Source organism: Rattus rattus, chromosome 2, assembly GCF_011064425.1.
Source record: "Rattus rattus isolate New Zealand chromosome 2, Rrattus_CSIRO_v1, whole genome shotgun sequence".
NCBI lineage: Eukaryota > Metazoa > Chordata > Mammalia > Rodentia > Muridae > Rattus > Rattus rattus.
Genome location: NC_046155.1, coordinates 135723773 through 135746355, shown reverse-complemented (window position 1 = coordinate 135746355; position 22583 = coordinate 135723773). Strand labels below are relative to the sequence as shown.

The window sequence follows — 22583 nt, the reverse complement described above, 5'->3', positions numbered from 1 at the left end:
ACCTCTTACCCCCAGTCTTCCCTTGCCCCAGCTTCTTGCAATGAGGAATTTATTTTCTATCTCTGAGGATCCATCTACTCTGGATATTTCAGTCCTATACTATGCCACCATTTTTGTCTGTCCTCTCCCTTAGCTTGCATAAGCTTAGTACTGCAGTAGTGTATTGCGGCTGAATAATCTTTCCTGGGATGAGTGTAGCGTGTCCTGCCCCTCTCCAACAACTGGTGGATGTTGGGGTTGTTTCTACACTTTGACTAAGGTCAAAGGTGCTGTGAACAGCATGTGCAAGGCATCATGAGCTCTCGTCTTGAGCTTTATGAGGTGCTTAGGAAGGAGCAGAATTTCTGGGCCGTATGATCTTAAGCTCCTACACTCGTGTAACAGCAGAGTATCTCCCTTCCTTAGCCGCAGCCAGTGGGACCTCTGCTTACTCTGGAATTGGAAAACTGTAATAGCCCTGATCCTGTGGCAGACCAGACTTGGCCTCTCCAGCTCCACAGACTTACTCTCTAAAGGATGGCTTTTGTTCACTGCAAATCAGTTTAAACCTTGGCTTATCCCAGGGAAAGTTTAATCTTGGCAAAAACTGTAAGTCCAGTTCCTGTAAGTCCAGTTTCCATGTTGTTTATGGAATGTCCAGGGTAGGGGTCTCATTGGAAATCTCCCTGTCCTTAATTAGAAGTGCCCTGTATGGTGCAGAATGAACAAACGCTTATTCCAGATTGGCTATTTGTGGGCCTTCCAGTCCTTTCAAAAAGGTGAATTTAGAAAAAAAAATGGCATTATGCTCTGAAATGAGTGGCCAAGCACCCTCCTCCACCGCCTGCACTCTACAAGGTCCTATGGAAAGACCACACATAGTAAAGTAGACACTGCGTCCAGCTGCTTATGCTGGTCAGTCCTGGGGAGGATCTCAGAGGGCCAGGCCCAGAGTCCAAAGCCAGACTAGAGAATAGACACCAGCCACCAGTCCCTGGAAGGGTGGCCAGAGGGACAAATAGTATAGTTAAAGGGACCTTCAAACTAGAGGGCTGAAGCTGGGTCTAGAGTCTGGCCTTCATGGGATGAAAAGGTGATAATGATTGCTCAACATTGTAAATGCACATAGTGATGCCGAACCGTGCTCACACATATCAGAGAAGGCAAGTGCTGTGCAATGGGAAAGCTGAAGTTCAGGCAGACGGTGAGTAACCTTTAGTACAAGGTGTTCCATGGAATGCTTGGCATGAGCATGGAGGGTACACAGTCTTTCCCTCCTTCCAGTCATAGACCTACCTAAAGACTTAAAAGACAGATCGTTTGACCAGCTTGGTCCGTGATAGACCCCGGCAGATCATGCTTTTGTCTTGTCCCCGTTCAGAGCTGCTCAAGTTGGATAGAGGAAGAGATCTTTCCAGGAACTATCAGATGATTAGGGCTGGCCTAATCTTTTGAAAACAGAGTATGAAGTGGTCCCCCAGAGGACATGGTTGTCTGAGTCACCCATCAGCCTTGGGGTTTCTCTGTTGTGGGGTTATATTGGAGGGGGAGGTGTGGCCCCGCGAGATACTGTGTCTTCTCCAGATCTAAGCTGATGTCAGTTCCTAACATGTTTGTCATTCGTGAGAAGGCTGTTGTTCCAGATGGTGAGAGCTGAGTGGGTGTGAGCTAGTTGTCTGTAAGTTCATCTCAAGCAGTGTGGGTTATATTACTGGATTTTCAATTGAGCTAAACAGACAAATCAGAATTGACACTTTTAAAAACTTCAAACTTTAGTTCACACCAACTGGAGCCCACATATTTATTCCGATGATTTACTCGCATTAGTGTTTTTATTAAGGGTGTTTATCTCAGCACTGAGCAGCTGTCCCTGGGTCCCAGCATGATCAGCCAGCCTGCGCTATACACATACTGATCAGTACTCCACAGTGGGGCTTCTCCACCCGAGAGCACATTTCAGTTTACTCACTTTACCCTAGCACTCTCTGTCCTCTGGTGGGTGGCTGATGGTTCTGACCACTGAAAAGGTGGGGACTCTGCTGGTGGTGTGGAACAGCCCTTGTCTAGTCTTATTTTGACACGTGGCTGGCCGCTGTATCCAAGGGAATGCCGGTGGGATTTAAGTGTCACTTTCACCCAAGAGACTTGGAACCCCAAATCCATGTGGGCCTTGATACCGTGAGTTTCCAATGGCGCTTTCACACTGCTGATCCCCTTAACGTTCTAGTCTCCCAGGTGAGGGTCAATGCTGATGGGTTCTCCTGAAGAGAAACTCATAAGCCCACCTTCCTTCCTCTTTAAAAATCAGCCTGGTTGTTTATGGAAAGATGTGGTTGTCATGGTGATGAGGAGGCTTCTTGGGAATACATTGGAGGAGCTGTTGACATTGAAGAAGGGCGGTGCCTAGGGAAGACATGTTTTTCATGGATGCCCCATGCCGTAGCCCCACCAAGCAATCCCAAGGGCAGGACATAGGGAGGGAGTCGGCACCTCTCCTGTGTCGTCCTGGCTAGTCATGAGCTCTGACCTAGAGTTACCCAAAGGCCTAATGGCTGGCTTGTTTCCAACTCAGGGAGGAGGCATAGCCTCTTACAGTCCAAATCCCCATATCTGGTATAAAGTCTTCTCTTCCTATCTGGAGTTTATATAGACCACAGCTATAGGATCTATGGAAGGCTCTGTTTGTTGCTTGGTAGTTGCTTTCTCGAGGGCTTCTTGGGGCTGAGTAGACCTGATCAGCAGCAGGAAGCAGGGTAGGCCTTCAGTGAAGGGAGTCCATGTAGGAGCTCATGTGCTGGGGTCTTCCAGGTGAGTCAACACTCTGGATACACCTAGAATCAGCAAGATGCACTCAACAGCGAGGGATTGGGGATTTCCACTGCCAGTCTTCCCCTTAGAGAGATGTCTGAAGTGTCTGAGGTGTCATCCAGGGTCTGAGGGAGGCCTACAGTGAGACTTTCCCTTAGGGAGATCTTATCTGTAGTTGAGGTGACATCCCAGTGGCTTGTTTGGGATCTTTTTCCTGGTCAACCTTGGCCATGAGATAAGGCACCCAACAGGGGCTCACCTGTGTGGTCTGGCTGGTCAATCAAGACAGAAGGACAAGACTAGAGCTCACCTGTGTAGTTTGGCTGGTACACCAAGACAGAAAGACAGGATCGGGGCTCAGGCCTAAGACATGAAAGACAGGATAAGCTCAGATGTGTTTGGTTTGAATGAAAAAAAATATGTACACACACACACACACACACACACACACACACACACACACACACACACACATATATATATATATATATATATATATATATGTGAATGAAAAAAAATATGTACACACACACACACACACACACACACACACACACACACACACACACATATATATATATATATATATATATATATATATATATATATATATATATATATATATATATGGCAGAGGTAGATGGATCCCTGAGTTCAAGGCCGGCCTGAGAAAGAGAGAGAGAGGTTGGGGGGAAGGAATGGAAAGGAAGGAAAAGAGATGTGGTGGGTGGGCTGGCAACACTTGAACCAACTATGTGGAGTCTTTGGGAAGTAGTTAGATAAGCTCATCAGGTAGGGGGTCCCCAGTACTTGATCCCGGTGGCTTTATGAAAAGAGAAATAAAAAGAAATTCCTTGTCCTGCTCCCTTTCTCTTGCCTTGTGACGTCACCAAGTCAAGACTGACAGGAAGGACACACGTGCTCTTAAGCCTCCAGTTCTCTGAACTGTTTTTAAAATAAATGCCCAAGTCTAGGCTATCTCATTGTTAACAACAGGAGTGTGAACCAATGCAGACTTCAAGAAGGGCCAAGGGAAGGAGTGGACCAGTTAGGTCCTAGCCCTGCCCAGGCGCCAGTTGTGTCCTAGCATTTCCTCACTGTGGGAGGACAGATCATGTGCAGCGTGTGTGGGATGTCTGTCACAGTCACAGGATGTGGCAGGAACACCCTCCTCATCTTCCCTGTCCTCAATAAGCAGCCTCAGGTTCTTCCTCACCTCCAAAATCTAGTAAAACCTGTGGTAGAGCTGAGAAAGATTGCCCCAGAGTCATTCTAACTGCTCGAGGGCCCATGTTTGTCCCTGTTAAAGCCAGAGGGTGGATATTAGGTCTGTTTCTGTAAACCCACCAGAGGAGTGAACTCCGTCGGCAGAGTATGGCAGTGACCAGAGGCTCTCAACCTATGGCTGTGACCCCTTTGGAGGTCAAATGGCCCTTTCACAGAGGTTGCCTAAGACCATCTGCATATCAGATATTTATGTTACAAATTAAAATTACAGTAATAAAGTAACACAAAAGTAATTTCATGGTCGGGGGTCACCAGGACATGAGGAACCAACTGTATTAAAGAACTGTATTGGGGCTAGAGAGATGGCTCGGTGGTTAAGAGCACTGACTGCTCTTCCAGAGGTCCTAAGTTTAAATCCCAGCAACCACATGGTGGCTCACAACCATGTGTAATGAGATCTGATGCCCTCTTCTGGTGTGTCTGAAGACAGCTACAATGTACTTATAAATAATTAATAATAATAAAAAAAGAGCTGTATTAAAGGAAGGTTGAGAACCTTTGCAGGTGACCATATAGAACCAGGAGGTACAACTACACCCTGACACATTCCCTAAACACTTTTGGAGTCTGGCAGTCTTGGCAGCCTCTGAAGCAAATGAGAACCCCGTCCCCTCAAAGCAGAGGGGCCCTGTTGTATAAATGCAGCTTCCTGCTACTGGGTTATTGTGTCAGCATCCTACTATTGCTACTTTTATGTACATTGTCACAGTCTTTACCACCAGAAGCGGGTGTCAGATCCTGTTACTAATGGTTGTGAGCCACCGTGTGGTTGCTGGGAATTGAACTCAGGACCTCTGGAAGAGCAGTCAGTGCTCTTAGCCACTGAGCCATCTTTCTAGCCCCTACTATTTGCTACTATTTCAGGGAAATCATGTTACCACTTACTGTTATTTCTTGGAAATCATGTTAGCACTTGCTGTTATTTCCAGGAAGTCCCATGACTTAAGATACTGCCCACCACAGCTGTTTGGTTGGTGACCTCAGTACCTTGGATCTTGCTTCTGTTTTCTGCATGGTGTAAGGAATGAAATGCATATATATATATATATATATATATATATGCCTTAAGTATTAAATCATATTGTTTGAAGTAAAGGAAGTTATGGGTTAAGATTACATGATTACATTTTAGGAAGAGACTTAATGCTTTATGGCATTTTTGTGGTAATAGTAGATCAACTCATTTGCATTTATCCCCACCTGAGAACCTAGATTTATTCTAACAATATGATATTTAACCCTTGAACAATGTGAGAGGAATCTACCATCATGAGAAATACTGTAGAGAATCATTCAGAACAAAACAAAAGTGCATCCAGCGTCTGATTGGTTGTAATTGTGAGTATAGGGCCCAGAAAACAAACCAACGCAAAGACACGCCCACCATGCAAGTCCTCAGCAGTATTACTTGGAAGAGTCGAAGGGTAAAGCAGGCCAAGTTGCCTTTAATAGGCGAATAAAGGAACGTGTACATATAGTGGGACACTGTCAACCTTCAAAAGATAAATCCTGATAATGTAACGTAGATGAGTCTTGAGGACATTATGCTAAGGGAAATAGGCCAGTTGCCAACAGATAACACTATGTAGGGCTGTGTATCCCAGGTACTTGAAATGGTCAGTTCACAGATCTGGAAAAATGAGTGGATGGAGGTGGCATGGCAAAGAAGAGTGGGGAGTGGGGGGCTGCAGTTGAGTGGATTGGGGTTATTTTTGAACCTTTGCCTTTATTTTTATTTATTTGTAAGTATCTATATGAGTGCCCATGAAGGCCAGAAGAAGAAGGCAGACCCCCCCCCCCCGGAGCTGGAGTTAAGGGCAGCTGTGTGTGTCTGGGGGCTGAGGATCTCTGGAAGCAGGACACACCTAACAGCCGAGCGGTCTCTCCATCCCAGGTTCAATGTTGGATTATGAAGTGTGTCCTTGGAACGGATGGTGGGGGTGGCTGGCTGTACAGCATCAATGCACTTTAAACCGTACACTGGAAATAATTCAAGTGGTAAATGATGTGCTTCGCTGAAATAAAAATAGTAGAAAACAATAAAAGTTAGACAGTTTAGAAATGTAAAGGTACACATATTAATTGTATAACCATTGGGCACTTGTATACGTGTTCCCCCCACACAGATAAGATTGGATCTCATTGAATATCCAGCATTTTGTTTTGTATCTGAGTTCATTTCTTCTACTATATAAAAACATAATCGATTCTCTGGTTTCCAGGTTTGCAATGGCTTGGAACAGCCGAGGAAGCAGCAGCGCTCTGATCTCAATGGACCCACTGACAATAACAACATCCCAGAGGTAATTTTCTCCCAAAGATAAGAGTTCTAGACCAGAGTTCTCACGATGGAGTTGCCAGCTATGTTATGGTCATCGCACCTCTGGGGAGAGGGAGTCCAGATCAAGCCAGCTTGGGGCCACTGTTGTAGGAAGAGATATGAGTGCCCTGTCCTGGGATGGGGGGGGGGAAGGGCATATCCTGAGGACTCACAACTGCACTGGGCACTGTTGCAGCATTGCTGATGTCCCAGGGAACCATGGTGTGGGGATCCTTGGTGCTTCCTGATGATGGTGTGGACATCTGTGGTACTCCTGGTTATGACAAGGATCTCTGATGGGCCCTGATGCTTGTGTTGGGAAACCTGGTGCTCCCTGATTAGTGTTGGACTGGGATCCTTGGTGCTTCTTGATCTGGTAAACTCAAGGGTAGCCTAGATTTCTCAAAAGCAGAGTCACTGTTATTTAGGGCAGTACTTTCTGATAAGCGTCCCTGGGTGGTTCATGAGCACCGCCACCCACTATACCAGCAACCACTACCCTACACCTGACAGTGACCAGAAATCATCCTGACTGAGAGCCACGTTCTAAACCAATAAAGTGGCCATGTGATGCAAATTAGGGCTTAAGCAAGTTACTTTGCCTCTTTGGGGGTAGTAGAAACAAGATGTTCTAGTCCTGTTGAAATAATTGTGATCGTCAGTGAACGGGCATCCAGTCTCCTTTATTATGGTCTGAAGACATGCCCGGGAAATTCTCATGCCTGGTGGTTTGAGAACCATTGGGCTGACTTATCATTAGGTTTCTTCTACCCATGACATGCTAAGCTAGGTTTGGCTTGTAGGCTTCTGTGATCCTTCTCAGAATCCTGAATCCCATATGAGACACTTGACTTCTGGGAAAATACACGGGCTTAGACTTTTCCAGCCCAGGGTGGTACACATCTTGAGAAGATTCTCATATGTCAGTCATTACGTTCATTCTCTTGTTATTTCTCAACAGACAAAGAAGGTGGCCTCGTTTCCAAGCTTTGTGGCTGGTAAGTGACTTCACATCTTACCACTTGAGAGGCAGGAACACTTTATGTCAAAGCGAATGGTCCTTTTGTGCGTGGGTTTCTCCTGAGAAGCTTTCTTGGAAAGCACTGTTTCCCAACAAAGTGCCCTTGGGCATTTAGCTCGTTGGATTCTGCAGTAACCCACTGTGAGAGAGGGGCTTCCAGCTCGCCTGCCTGGTTTGCTGCAAGGAACAGCAAGGACCATGGATGTATGTGTCTCGCCCTCCTTAACTGCATCACAGATGTCACTGAGGGCTGGATTAACGCACTGAGATGTGTCTGTGTAAGCAGCTCGTTATGATCTACTTCTCATCAGTGTGGTTATAATGACATCTGAAGGCAGGCTCTTCCTTTTTACACCCTCGTGCACTTGCCCCTTGCACTCTTATCAAGATTAGCAGTGCGTGTTCAAATTTCATAAAGACCAAGACAGACTGACTCGACTGTCTCTGTTCAGCGGTTGGGGTGAGGCACTTCTGCTCAGTGCTTGATGGAACTGACTTACGGTTGTCTGCATGTATCCTTACATATTATACATATACATATATACATACATACATATACAGTTGTCTGCATGTATCCATACATATTATACATATACATATATACATACATACATATACAGTTGTCTGCATGTATCCATACATACTATACATATACATATATACATACATACATATACAGTTGTCTGCATGCTGTCCTCAAAAGGTCCCTTTCAGAGCAAATAACCCCATAAGTAGGCCCTTTCTGAGCCAGGTGAGTGTTTCCTGCCTGTAATGTGTTATGATAAACAATGTGAGTTTTATTAATTCTTTCAATAACCTGATAATTCTCATGAATATTTATAGGAGCGAAGTAAAGGGATCTTCGAAACCACTTTAAACCTTTCCCATCCTGCTTTAGGTTTATGGTAAATAACAGAAGCCTCCACGTTCCCCTTTAAGGATGAGTTTGAACCAGGCTTAACCAGCTCCAACTGGTTCACTCTGTTGACTGCTATAAGCACTTTAATGCCATTTAATTTGGAAGAGAATTGGTTTTAACTGTGAGAACTCATATTTAAAACCCAAGTAAACTGGATTCTGCAGTTGCCCAGTGCAAATAGGGCTCAAAGGGGTTTGGCCCAGCTTTTTTACTGTGGCTTTAGATGTATTTTTGCTGGATCAGGCTTGCTCAAGCTGCTTTGCATTAGAGCACAGCAAGCTACATAATGATTGTAGGAGCTTGACTGGCTGTAGTTTTCCAGGGTCTGATGATTGGCAGGAAGAGGCCTCACTCCCCTTTGTCACTCCATGGTGGTCTACGGCTGGATTCTGATCAGAAGGAGGCAACATCAATGAAAAACATGGCATCTCTTTTTTTCTTTTTCTTTTCTTTTTTTTTTTTTTTTTCCCGGAGCTGGGGACCGAGCCCAGGGCCTTGCGCTTGCTAGGCAAGTGCTCTACCACTGAGCTAAATCCCCAACCTCAAAACATGGCATCTCATTACCCCATTTTCCTTTTTGGGCTAAAGCTCGGGAGAGCGTGACTCAGTCATACCCTGCAGGGCTGTGAGGTCTTATGGTTCTAAGAAATGGACTTGTCAATAAATCCCGGCTTCATTTGAAGATACCTTCAAACACTCTCTGGAGACGGCATAGTTAACACAGACAGCCCTCAGTTTTACCTTTCCATAAGGAGGGAGGGAAAAGGGTATTCTGGAAGCTGTCCGTGTGTTCCATCTGGCTGTATCTTGTAGCTTTCTAGAAGGTTCGTGTGTCTGGACCACTTGAGACTTTCTAATCACACCGGAATGAGTTAAAGCTCTCACCCTCATCCAGATTGGTTCACTAAATTGGTAGTGAACAGTTCACAGCAGTGTGAACAACTCAAAGAATAGCCCTAATTTAGGAGAGAAACTAATTGAGCATTATAAAAAGATGGAAACCATAATCAAAAGCCCTTCCCTTCATAGGAGACAATTAAAATCCACCAAAACCTTCACCACCTAAAAGTCCTATAAAATGACAAAAAGAGATTGTGGTGAGATCACAGAAGAACCTAGATTATAGTGAATGAGCTTAAGAGGGCTACCTGGTGTTAGATGCCTGTGCAAGAGGGGATGGACTTGGGCGCAAGGCCATACTTGCATTTGCTTACGTAGCAGAGAAGCGTGTGTATGATGTATGCAGAGGTCTAGAGGGAGCCGCTGATCATTCAGTGACTGTGTCAGATTAGCATCCTTGCTTCCCTTGGTCTTCAGCCTCATAACCTTGTTATCCGGATGACTCTAGCCATTGCTTTCCATCTCAACAGGGAGAAGAAAGGGAAATGTCCTTCCTTGTTGTCTCTCTCTTTACATTAAAGGATTTCTGTGAGTAAGCAGGAGTAAAGGAGCTGGGAAGGTGCCTAGAGGGTTATAAGTGCCTGCCTGCCGTGTAGCACGAAGACCTGAGTTTAGATCCCTAGCACCGATGTAAAATGTCAGGTGCAATGAATGTCAGTAATGCCAGTGCTTGGAGACAAGAAGTTCCCTGGAACTCATTGGCCACTAGCATAGCCAAATGGATAAGCTCTGGGTCTCTTGTTCAAATAAGGTGGAATACGATCGTGGAACATGCCCAATGTTGACTTTTGACCTCCACACACATGTGCCTATATAAACACATCTACACTGTGTACACACACACACACACACACACACACACACACACACACACACACACACACACACACCAGCATATAGCTGGGAACTGTGTGCTTGGCTTTCTCTGGCTGCAGGGAAGGTCTGTGGAGGTGTTGATTAAACAAGCCCCAATCTGTTAAACCAGTGCCTCTGGCTAGTGTGCGTTTCAGCCTTCTAGACTAAAGAGAACTGCGATAAAATCCCAAGGAACTGAGAAATGCACGATCCTGAGAACAACAGTGGAAACTCAAGTGGGAGCATCTTCATCCTAGCGTTGTCTTAATGAGGATTTCCATTGCTGTGATAAGCACCATGACCAGAACAACTTGGGGACAAAGGGGTTTATTTCAGCTACAACTCTCAACATCATACTCCATCACTGAGGAAAGTCAGGGCAGGAACTCAACACAGTAATCCAGATGCAAGAAGTGAGGAAGAGACGATGGAGAATACTTCTTGCTGGTTTGCTCACCTGGCTGTCTTATACCATCCAGGACCGCCTTGCTTGGGGATGGCACTGCTCACAATGCCCAACATTAATGCCCAACATTAAATCATTAATCAAGAAAGTGCCCCACATTGGCCTGCCTATAGCCAATCTTGTGTAGGACTTTTCTCAATTGTGGTTCTGTCCTCTCGGATGACTACAGCTTGTGTCAAGTTGATAAAAAGCAAAATAAAATCCTAGTCAGCACAGCGGGACATGGTGTGGCCCAGCCCCATGCTGTTTAGTATGTCTGTATCATGCCACATGACCAGTGATGCTACGAGGAACATGGACTTTCTGTCTTAAGGCAAGGTGGGGCTAAAGTAAAGTAGCTGATGGTCCACGGCTGAGAGGACCACGCCTGCATTTAGAGCCATGTCTAGATTCTTGATGCTATTAGTTCTCAGCCTGTGATTTCTATCCATAGTGCCCCTGATCATGAGAATAATTGAAGGTGTGGCCTAGTGGTAAGACTCATGCTTGGCATATGAAGCCCAGAGTTCAATCCCAGCACTCAAATTAATAGCTGGATAGATGGATGGGTGAGTGGGGAGGAGGATTGGAATACCTGTACAAGAAGGTAGGTAAAACCCAACAGGTGCTTAGCTTGAGTCAGGCACCAGTGATCTAAGTGCTCCAATCTATCAGCTCTGCAGTCACTCTAATAGCAAGAAGGAGTAGGTGTCATCGCAGAGGAAGAAGCAGGTTCAGTGGGCGTCATTGGCTTGGGGTCACCAGACATTGAGTGTCAGAATGGGTTGAAACCCAGTGGTTGATCTCAGCTCATCATCCTTGTGCTGAGCTGCCTTAGCAAAGCTGGGTGTGTAGACAACCCCGGAGAGGAAGCTTCCAGAAGACACACCATTCAGGTTCCAAGGAGTTTGCTGGAAAAGAATCTGCAGATATCAAGAGAGATCCCTAGAGACTTCCCAAAGTGATAAAAGATAGAAGGTGCCTTCCAGAAGTCCCCTGCTGCAGGAACCATTGTCTGAAAGCAACGTAAATTTAGGAGTAGAGGATGTGTCAAGAGTTGCATCATACGAACAAGCTTATGCAAGAATCCAGCATGCATTGTTTTTGAAAACCCAAAGGTTGGTACTGGGAACAAGCGATGGCGCCTAACAGTGGCCGGTTTGGTTCAAAATGACAAAGATAAAAAGTTCATACTCCATTCTTCACCCAGGGTGCTTTTCCCTCTGTGTATGAATCAAAGCTCTTGTGGGATATCTGCAATCCCAACACCTTACCTTCAGCTCTAAGCTCGTCCTGCCATAGTTCTCAGTCTCGTGTCGGGGGACATGGGGTTCATTAACAGCCCATCTATGACTTGTCAGTGTGCCATGCCTGGCCCGCATGTTGGCCACATGGGAGAATGGGGACCCTAGTGCCTCTGGTCCTGGAACTGAGACTGCCTTTCAAACCTTCCTTCTCTCAGGGGTCTTCCCACGACAAAGCCACCTTGTTGGGTGCTTAGATCCAAGATTTTACTTGCTCTTAAAACGAATGCTTGGGGCAAGCCTGTCCAAAGACTCTTGAATAGAGGTGTCCTCTTTGACTGTGAGTGGGCAAGGCTCTGGGGGTGGCATGATTCTGGGGTCGTGTTGACAGGGTAGGAATCAGGTGATTCTGTGGAACCACAAGTGTCTTGGGAGGAGTTAGGAAAGTAAGCAGTTTTTATCATCTACAAACATGATCATTTTTTCATTAGTACTCAGTGACAGGTGTTATATGTGTTTTAAAATGGGAGCTTTTATTGCTTAGCAGAGGGCATTAAATTTTTCTTTAAGATAGAGTTTGGTTCAGGCTGAGGTCTGCAGAGGTGAAAATGAATTCCTTCTAGAAAGCTCTGTGGAATATCATCCTTTTGTACTTGCACAATATAAGAAACTAAGTTTGATCCTGCCTTCTCTTCAGTGGAAGCCACTGCTAAATCTCGTTTGACTCCCTCCTGAAGCTTCCTGAATTTATACCAGCTTTTATACAGACCTTCCCTTCAAATAGATACGGCACTGGCCATGCAGGACCTTTACTTTTCTTGGTAAATGCTGAGAGTATTCAGATCCAGCTGACCATTTAAGCGGTCATCCAGGGCATGAACCGTGGATGGGCAGTGGTGTATTAACCAGTCCATTACAAACCAACTCTTAGGAGGCTTCTGGCAGCAGTGAACAGCCCCGTGTTGGGATGTGTGTTGTTCTATAGGAGCATGTCCTCCATAAATCAGGGTTAGCAGCTCATGTCAACCGTTAGAGCTTGCAAACTACGATGGACATGGCTGGAGTGTCTTGTAAGAGGGGACAATAGACATAGCCCTTGGTCATTGTGTTGATGGTTTTTATGTCACTGTGATCAAATACCTGGATAGACAACTTAAGGGAGGAAATGTTTCATTTGTGTTACTCTTTCAAACCACGTTTGCCCGGCTCCATTGTAGAGGGCCTGTGGTGATCCTGCATGGGGCTGGGCGAAACAGCTCACTGAATGGCGGCGGACAGGAAGGTGAAAAACAGAGAGATGCAAGATACAGCCCCTAGGAATGTAACTCCAACTGACCTACTCTCTTTCACCAGGCCCTTTCCAAGAGCTGTCTTTACTTCCCAATGATATCATCAGATTATAAACTCATTGGTGAATTAATCCATTAATTGGGTAGGAGATCCCCATGATCCAGTCACCCCCAATCAGTGATGGGATCACTGTCTGGGGACCAAGACTTTTGGTGAGACACTTCATATCTAAGTTATACCAGTGATAACAGCTGTTGTTAAAAGTGCTGACTTGCACAGCCTGTGCCATTCTGCCAACCTTATCCCAGGCACTAGGTGTGCAGGGCCTCACGTTGATTTTACATCTACATCATTCATCAGAAGTGAAGCCAAACACCAGGTCCTAAGTCCTAAGCTAAGTCACCTGTGTCTCCCTCCTGCCCTCCCCTCTGGTTTTGCTTCTTCAATGGAGTCTTTCTTTGTGGCCCCTGTTGACCTCAAAGTCATGATTCTCCTACTTCTGCCCCTCAAATGCTGGGATTATGGTACAAATTACCATGTCTGGCTCTTGTCTCTTTTCACAAGCCTTTCCTGAACACTGTCACTGTGACAGAGTAATTAAGATTTACTTAAAGGAGGAAGGATTCACATAGCTCACAGTTTCAAAAGTTTCAGTCTGTGGTTAGTTGGCTCTGTTGTTTGGGGGACAGGGAGCAGGTGACAAGATTCTACCTCATGGCAGCCAGGATGAAGAAAGAGAGAAAGGATCAAGGTTCCAAATCCTCTTCAAAGTCACATCCCAGTAGCCTAATTTCCTCCAACTATGCCTCATTCTTAAAGGTTCTATTACTTCACAATAGAGCCATCAGCCAGAGTCCTAGCTTTTAATGCGTGGGTTTCTGGGGGACACTTCAGATCCAAATTGTTAACACAGCATTTGTGGGGCTGAGGAAATGGCTCAGTGGCCAGCTGCTTACTGCCCAAGCTCAAGGGCCTGAGTTGGGATCTTTATCAGCCACATAACCACACACAGTGGTATATACTGGTAGCCCCAGTATTGGAGAGCAGGTAGGGGGTGCTGGAAACAAACAAATCCTTGGGGTAGGAGGCTTGCCGCCAGCTGGTCTATCTGGAACCTCAAGCTTTCAGTCAGCAAGAAACCCTGCCTCAAAACGTGAAGTGGCGAACAATATAAAAAGTTGTTTGACATTGACCGTTTATATGCATGCACCATGTGTCTGCACTCACAAGTTTATATACATCACACACACACACATACATCTACATACGCCAAAAACTACACTAAAAAAAAAATTAAAACTCGCCCTTTGTCCATTCTTCTGTAGGATCTATCCCCTCTGCCCCCCAATATTTATTGGAGGGTAATTGGAAAATACAAGATGTGCTTGTAAATGTGGACATGTTTTTATATAAAAATACACTGCACTATAATTTCTCCAATAGAGCCAGTTAACACATCCTCACCTACCACAGTCCCCTTTTGTGGGGAGAGAGAATACTAAGATCCCCGGTCTTAACAAATCCCTAACATACAGTCATCCTTTTGACATCCAAGGGCTCCTCCCAGATACCCAAACCCCACAGATTCTCAAGTCCTATATAACAAATGGTGTAGTGTACACTTGGAACCGTGCGTGTACTTACTCATGTGTACCTGATTGACCTGTGACCTACAACACCAGGCACAGGTAAATGCTGTGTAAGTCGTTATTATGCTATAGTGTTTAGAGGATAAGGACAAGAGTGAATTTCTGTACAGGTTCAGTTCACATGCAGTTAAAGGTTATTTCAGTCCACAGTTGGCTGAGCCAAAGGTCAGGATTGTTCATCTGCTGGTGATGGTCAGTAGCCACCATGCTCTGTGCTGGTTCCTCAGGGCTTACTCTCCTGGGCTGAATGTTCTTACACTTTGACCAATGCTCGCCTTAAGCCCTGGCTTGGCCTTTATGTTTCTTATGGATTTGTGTTGTTTTTTCACTTAAAAGAAGCGAGCTCATTGGGAAGTTTTCCCAGTTTATGCTCATCTATACTTTCGTGGTTTTGTTTGTTTGTTTTTCTCTGCTTAGACAGAATTTCACCCTGTAGCACAACCCAGCCTTGAACTTGTAAACCCTGTGACCCAGTCAGTCCAGTGCTAAGGTCACAGGTGGGAACAACTATACCCAACTTTCATCTCTCTCTCTCTCTCTCTCTCTCTCTCTCTCTCTCTCTCTCTCTCTCTCTCACACACACACACACACACACACACACACACACACACACACACACGCGCACACACAGGTACACACACACGCACACACAGGTACACACACACGTACACACACATACGCATGCACAGACATACACATAGACACTCACACACATACACTCATTCTCTCACACACACAGAGGCATACGTGCACATAGACATACACAGACACAAACACTCACTCACACATATACAGATAATCTCTCTTTCTCTCTCTCTCTCTCTCTCTCTCTCTCTCTCTCTCTCTCACACACACACACACACACACACACACACACACACACACACACACACACTACATGCCCCACCCCCTCACACCCCAACCCTACTCCACTCCCCTCACACACAGACACATTCTTACTTGGCCAAAATTGTTATGGTTTCAAATGATCAATCTTTTTCTTTTTTCAGTTCTTTAAGGTCTGTGTAATCCTTACATTGTTGAGATTACTTTTTAAAGTTTTCATCTAGAACTTTTATGATTTAAAAATTAAATTTGATTCATCTGCACCTTTTTGGCATGTGATACAGATAGAGGTTAGTTACCTACTGTGCCCCGAGTACCCAAGCAGTTGACTAGATGTGGCAGACATCCCTGTGGAGAGCCCTGCCTTTGCTGTATGTTTCTGGCTCCGAGTCCATGCGGGGATGGTCCGCTAGGTTCCAACTGAGGCTGCTTTACACAGGGGATTTACATGCATTTTACAGCATGGTGTAGTGGGTCCCTACCCCCCATCATTCTTTTTCAGACCTTCCATGGAGACTTTGTGTGGCTGTGTGTGTGTGTGTGTGTGTGTGTGTGTGTGTGTGTGTGTGTGTGTGTGTGTGTTGGATCAGCTCGTTTAGTTACACATATAAACATTTCTCTTGACATCTTTATTTGGCCTGCACTAGATGTACCTAGTTAAAGGAGTGAATCAGTTCTACAGAATACACATCTCCCCTTCAAAGAGGCTTTCTGGCCCCACGAGGTCAAACATGGTAATCTTTAAAGCTTGTTGGTAACTCAGACACATATCCCTTTTGTTTATTCCTTGCTATTTTATCCACTTATTGTTTTGACAAATGTTAGCTTTTCCTTCATTCCATTTTTCTGACTTATTTATAAGTACAAAGAAACATTTGATTTTTTTATATTAAATTCTAAACCATTGGTTCGGTCAATTTTCTTAGTTTTTTTTTTTTTTCAGCTCAAAATACATTTGTATTTGTTTTCTTGGCTTTCTTCCTGACATCTTAGAATCTTACCATCTGCAAACTAGATTGTTTTCCATCCTCCTTTCTTGTTTCCCGTCACTTTTTCTTCTTGTCTCCATGAATTCAGTAGAAAATGGATAGAAGATCAGCTTGTTTAATAAGAATGGGAAACACCACGAGTTACAAACAACAGCAACAACAACGACAAATCAGCGCCCACCCTTTTACTTCATTATTGTAAAAGTTTTACACATGCCAAAATCAGAACCAAAACATACCTATCACCCTGCACTGTCACCGGCTTCAGACCCACAGTCACCACCTCTTCACGACCTGCGGTGCTTAACCTCTATCCCCGTTCTCCCCTGATCTCTAAAGCAATCTCGTTTTTCCTCTAAGTATTCCAATTATGTGTCTTTAAATATGGGAACTCTACTAAAAATAATTTCAATGCCAGTGCAGCAACTAAAGCTATCTGTCTTTTCTACGTGTCCTTCGGTGCCAGCTAGTGTTTGTATTTGCCCGTGCATGGTGTCCTTCTGAGTAGACATCTACACAAGCTCCCCTACTGAGCCTGGTTGATAAAGTTTATAATCCTCTGCTGTCTCTTACAGATCCTGCACTAATCTTTTTCCCCCTCTAATTTTCTTTCTGTACTGTGAGGAAAACACCATGACCAAAACCAACTTTGAAGAGAGGTCTATTTGGTTTACATTTGCCAGTGATAGTCATCTTCGAGGGAAGCCAGAGCAGGGATTCGAGCGGGAGCTTGGATCAGGAACCCTGGAGGAATTGCTGCTCGTTGGCTTGCTAACGTGCTTACCCGGCTTTCTTATATAACCCAGCACCAGGGTGAGGAAAAGTACTGCCCATAACGAGCTGGGTTCTCCTCCATCGATTAGCAATCAAGACAAGCCCCCACAGACATGCCACATCTGATCTAGACAGTTCCTCAAGGGAGGCTGGTTCAGATGACTGCATCATGTTGACAATTAAGGCTGACCGTGACTGTTTTCTTTCACAGTGGTCCCATTGACGCATAGTGTAAGTCTCTGTACCCTTCACCTGGTGGCACTTTTTGCACCCTGGGCTACCTTGGTGGCTTCCTGATGGTGCTGTCTGCATGGTCCTCTGTCCACATCCAAGAGAATGGTCAGGGTTTAGATACGAGGCAGTCATAACCAGTTTGTTTGAGCAGAAATTCATAAATATCATTGCATCTTTTATTAGGAGGCTCTCGGTATCTGGATGTCTCTCTTTTGATGATTTTAGCAGCAGTAAATGATCAATCACTGTCTAGATCTATTCACTGGCTATTGTGATAGCATCTTTTCCCTGCTGTTGATTCTCTGAACCCCTATGCAGACAAACTTTCTCATTTGGTTGTCACGATTACAGCGCACACAAGAAAATCTGGCCAAGTCTTGAGTCCTGCTCTTCAATGATGTTTAAAAGAATGGGTTTCCCGACCACCCTGTAAAGGTGAACAGTGGGCTTAGGGACATCCTTGACAAAGCCTGATGGGGTGTCCCTAAAGACAACTCACTTACGGATGCTTCCATATCTCTAACCAACCGGCCTTCGAAGGCAGTTCCGCAGTCTTTTCATGACGGCGTTAATATGTTCCGATAGACTGGCGTAATTTATCTATTTTGTCCTGGGAACGGAATCATTTTAGTTCTTTTATCATGGAGCGAGGTGAAGTGCTGTTTAGATACTGGAATCTGGGCAAGGCTGAAGCTCCTGGCTGCAGCACTTAGGAAGTGGGCACATGTGGTATGTGACACACAGCTCACAACAGTCCCATCTCCGGATACCCACGGCCACGCAAGCCCCTCACCCCTACCCTGACCGTGAGCTGGTAAGAGTGATGCACAGGATGTTGCTTCCGAAATTAGGCTACAGGCAGAATGATTTGCGCTTCTCTCCCTCTTGCTTGTTCTGTAAGGGAGCCAAGCTGCTGTGCTGTGGTCCTCAGTTGCCCTCCAGAGAGGCCAGCAGGCAAGCCTCTGCCAAGAGCCCCAGCAGGGAACCTGGAATTGTTCTTTCTTGTCAAGGCCTTAGGATTGTAGCAGGCTTCACAACTACCTTGACTACAGCCTCCATGGAGATTGTGAGCCAGGGGCCCCAGCTGAGCCATAGCTGGAGTCCCAAGATAATAAGTGTTTGATGTTTTAAGTCACTAAATTCGGGGGGGGGTAATTTTTATGCAATTATACTCAGTAAACAATAACCGGTGTGCTACATTTTCAAAGTTGAACTGCATAATGATTCATACTGATAATTTTCCCAGGGCTTCCGGGTTCACGCATTTGAGCTCTCTTGTTCCTGCGTCCCAGGTTCTGATTTTCAATGTGATTGTGGTCATGCATTCGTCTAACTCTGCTAATCACACTCCAGTTCCAGAGACAACAGTCATCAGTGTCGCCAGGACGCAGGCGGCAGGATTTCCTGGTTTTTATTCTTGTCTTTCCAGCAGATCCTAGCAGGGATGGACCACCAAATGGCCTCAAGTGGGGAAGGGAACCATCTCTATCCCTGGAGGCTCTGGAACTTAAAGGACCTCCCACCCCATAGCCTTCTATGCCAGACCCACACTGTGCCTGTGGCAGCTTTTTGTAATGCTTGGGAACGGTGTTTAGTTTTTTTGATTATGTCACAAATGAGTATTTAGATTCCTTTATTTCATTTGTCTTTGAATTCTTAGAAACAAGCCTTAGGGGCCAGAGATGGCTCAGTGGTTAAGAGCAATGGCTGGTCTTCCAGAGGTCCTAAGTTCAGTTCCTAGCAACCACATGGTGGCTCACGACCATCTGTAAGGAATCCGGTGCCCTCTTGTTGCATGCTTTGGGCAGAATGACTATGGAAAGTCCTTGCCTGGGCCTAAGATAAACACACGCCACAGGGCATGTGTCAGGGTGTTCAGCCCTTCCCTCCTACCTTCTCTGTAGGAGCCTCCCCATCTACAGAGGCCGCCATCTATAACATTTAATATAGTTTTCCTTAGATTTCAAAAAACGTTCTATTCTTTGTGTAAACTTCTCAATGCACGCTTAAAACGGAAACATCTTTTTTTTAATTTTCAGTTTTATACAGGATATCGTGGAGGTTATATGATATTTCTTTACGCACTTGGTTTACGCAATGGTTGTTGTTTCACGTGTCTTCATTGTGAGCTTAGCTCCCCGTCTTCAGGGAGAGGAGGTGAACTTAGATCTTTTCTCTCCATCGCGTCTTTTTCCTAAACTCCAGTCCTAGCCATGCACTCAGGTGCTGCAGGGTGCTAGTCGCCCTCTAAGCGGCTCCACAGGACCCCAGGGTAGGATGGCTGTACCCAGGGGACCTCCCAGGTTTCTGCATTCGAAAACAGTGCCCCAGAAAATGCCCCTCCCTGTTTGGCCGGGTTTTTTTCTTTTCTTTTTTTTTTTTTTTTTTTTTTTTTTTCGGGGCTGGGGACCGAACCCAGGACCTTGCGCTTCCTAGGCAAGTGCTCTACCACTGAGCCAAATCCCCAACCCCTATTGTTTGGCCGGGTTTTATTTTGAATTTATTATCCTTTTTTTTTTCTTAGAAGTCATTCACCCAGATACAAGTTAATACCTAGGGTGTCCTTGGCAGAGCTGAGGACTGGCCTGCACTTGGCTCTGACCTTTCCTCCTCTGCCGTAGCTTCTCCTCCCCCTGCAGCCACTGACCCTTGTCACTCACTGTGTTCTAAAATACCACACTGTATCGCTGCGACGTGTCCCTGTCGGTGACAGTCCTGCCTGTCTCCGTCCTGGATTTCCAGGTAGCACCATCTGTTAGTTGTATAGGCCGCTCTGTTCGGGTTGGAGGCCGAGCTGCTGCAGAGCAGAGCCGAGCCTTGCTCTGGAAAGAGGAAAGCACGGCAGGTCTCAGAGCCTTCCCAGGGCGCCTGGAAGCGATTCCTTCCATACTTAGGGACTCCTTCCCGTGGGTTGGCTCTTCATTGACCTGAGTGACTACCCTGCTATATGGACTTAAGAGTACTCCCCCCAGAGTGACACGTCAGATGTGTGTGGGGCTGTGGAGACAGGTGTCTCTCCCTCCACACCATAGTCCTCTCAAGCTCCGAGGCCTATTCTCCCTCCCTCCCTCCCACTGTATCCATCTGTCTGTCTCATATCTCTCTGCACACTTGCAATCCTCCTTTTCTCCTTGGAGCCAGAACTGGGGAACGGCTCACACTCTGTCCCTGCCCACACTCCTCACCCCACGGGCTGCCTCCCACCTGCTATTCCTTGAAATGGCTCCAAGGTCACTGCTGGCTGCCTTGTCAGGATGCCCAGTACACAGGGGCCCCTTGTAGATGGCCGCTTGCCAACCTGGTACAGATGGGCTCGTGTCTCTCTCCAAGCCCCTTCTCGTCCTGACGCCTGGCAAAGCGAGGTCCTGGGGCCTCCGTCCCCCCGCTTGCCCCGTGTCCTCCCCGCAGTGACTCATCCTTGCCTGTGGCTTCAGCTGGCACCTCTCACAGCTCCTTCTTAATCTCTCGTCTAACCTGGGCGGTCTCCTGAGCTGTAAAGGTGCCCTGGCTCCTGCAGCTGAACTGGTCCCAAGTCTTCACTGCCAAAGCCAGCCCTTTGTCAAGAGACCCTCGTAGTGAGTAGAAACTCCAGTCATCTCCCATGGATCCTTTTAATGACCCCTCCCGACCTCACCTCACATTCAGTGCAGATTGTGACTAGATCTCTCGGTCCCCATCCTCCTCCTGGTCTACACCATTCCTTGCTTGCTTGGACCACTGCAGTGGCCGCTTTCCGTTCTTCCTCTCTGTTGTCTCTCTAGAGGAAGCGGTGCAGTAGGGCCATGTCCTTGGCTGGTGGCCTGAAATGACAGTCTCTGGAATGGCTCCAGAGCTCTCACATCTGGGCCAGCGTTTGACTTATTCCAGCTGCCGGTTCATTCTTTACACCAGGTCACCTGGGCGTCCTTTGGTCCATCTGAATTGATTCTCTCTCTGTGACCCCAGGACCTTTGTACCTGCTCTTGCCTCAGCCTAGAAGGCCGTCTTCCCTGGCTCGCTGATCCCTTCCAATGTTAGAGACTCATGGGCAGTCCCCTCCCGTTCTAGCTTTCGGGCCTGCTTCCGCTCCTTTGGGGCCACACCTTCCCTTCCTGTTGCCCATCACAGTTTATCCTCATGAGTTTCTGTTATCCTGTGGACTGCTGTCAGCCTCGCCCTCTGGCCACTGAGCCATGTTTTGTGACATCACAAGTCCTCACAGGCAGGACACTGATTTGGGGAAAGTCATTTGACCTTGTTTAAAGTGACCCTTCTCACAAAATGGGATAATGAGGTTGGTTTCATGGAACTATAAAGGACTGATGTCTGGGACCCTGCTGTCGCCGCACAGGGCTGGTGAGTCAGACACAGCAGCTGCCCCTGGGGTTTCACAGAATTCGAGGCTGTGCTCCAGCCCCATAACCATGCCCTGGGGCACCCAGGCAGAAGTGGGAAGGTTTGGAGCTCAGGAGACTAACAGACTATGCTGATGTGCTGGCAGCCTCTACACACTCCTTACACACAGGATGTATTGTCCCACCCAGGTAGCATAGCAGAGGTGTGTGATACCAAGTACAGCTCCATAAGACCCCAGTACTTCCCTGTCCACAGAGCAGACAAGAAGCTGCAGGTCTAAGTGCACACCCCAGGGCCGTACAGAGCACAGGGACTCTCTAGGCAGGACAGCAAGCTCGAAAGCCAAGCTTCAAACAAAGGCTGCTTCTGGCAGGGAAGGAAGAACAGTACCTCACACCCCTCTCAGCTGCACACACGGGGGACATGCGCTGTGTGAGTCAGAGGTACATCAGGCAGGGGCAGGTTGCCCTCGGGGACTCAGTCAGGTTCACCTGTCTGTTAAGCATTCGTAGCTGCTGGCTCTCAGTCGCCCCCTGCTGGTGTCAGCTAAAGGGTGTCGCCAGAGTTTGGCAAAGGAAGAGCAAAGCATGTCTCATACGCAGGGTCTGCGCCCTCCACTGGTCTCAGATCAGTGAGGAGTAACAGTCCTGTCATCATGGATGAAAGCATGAGTGTGAGCCTCATCGAG

At 46.4% G+C, this 22583-nt stretch overlaps 1 protein-coding gene across 1 annotated transcript in view; it reads left to right on the top strand.

Annotated features, from left to right (window-relative positions):
• The window catches only part of Apba2 (amyloid beta precursor protein binding family A member 2), a 228599-nt gene that overhangs the window by 182381 nt on the left and 23635 nt on the right, over positions 1 to 22583 (top strand). The window contains exons 5-6 of the mRNA XM_032893467.1: positions 6297 to 6377; positions 7356 to 7392. Coding sequence (XP_032749358.1) covers positions 6297 to 6377; positions 7356 to 7392 — 118 coding nt within the window. The remainder of the gene's footprint in view (positions 1 to 6296; positions 6378 to 7355; positions 7393 to 22583) is intronic.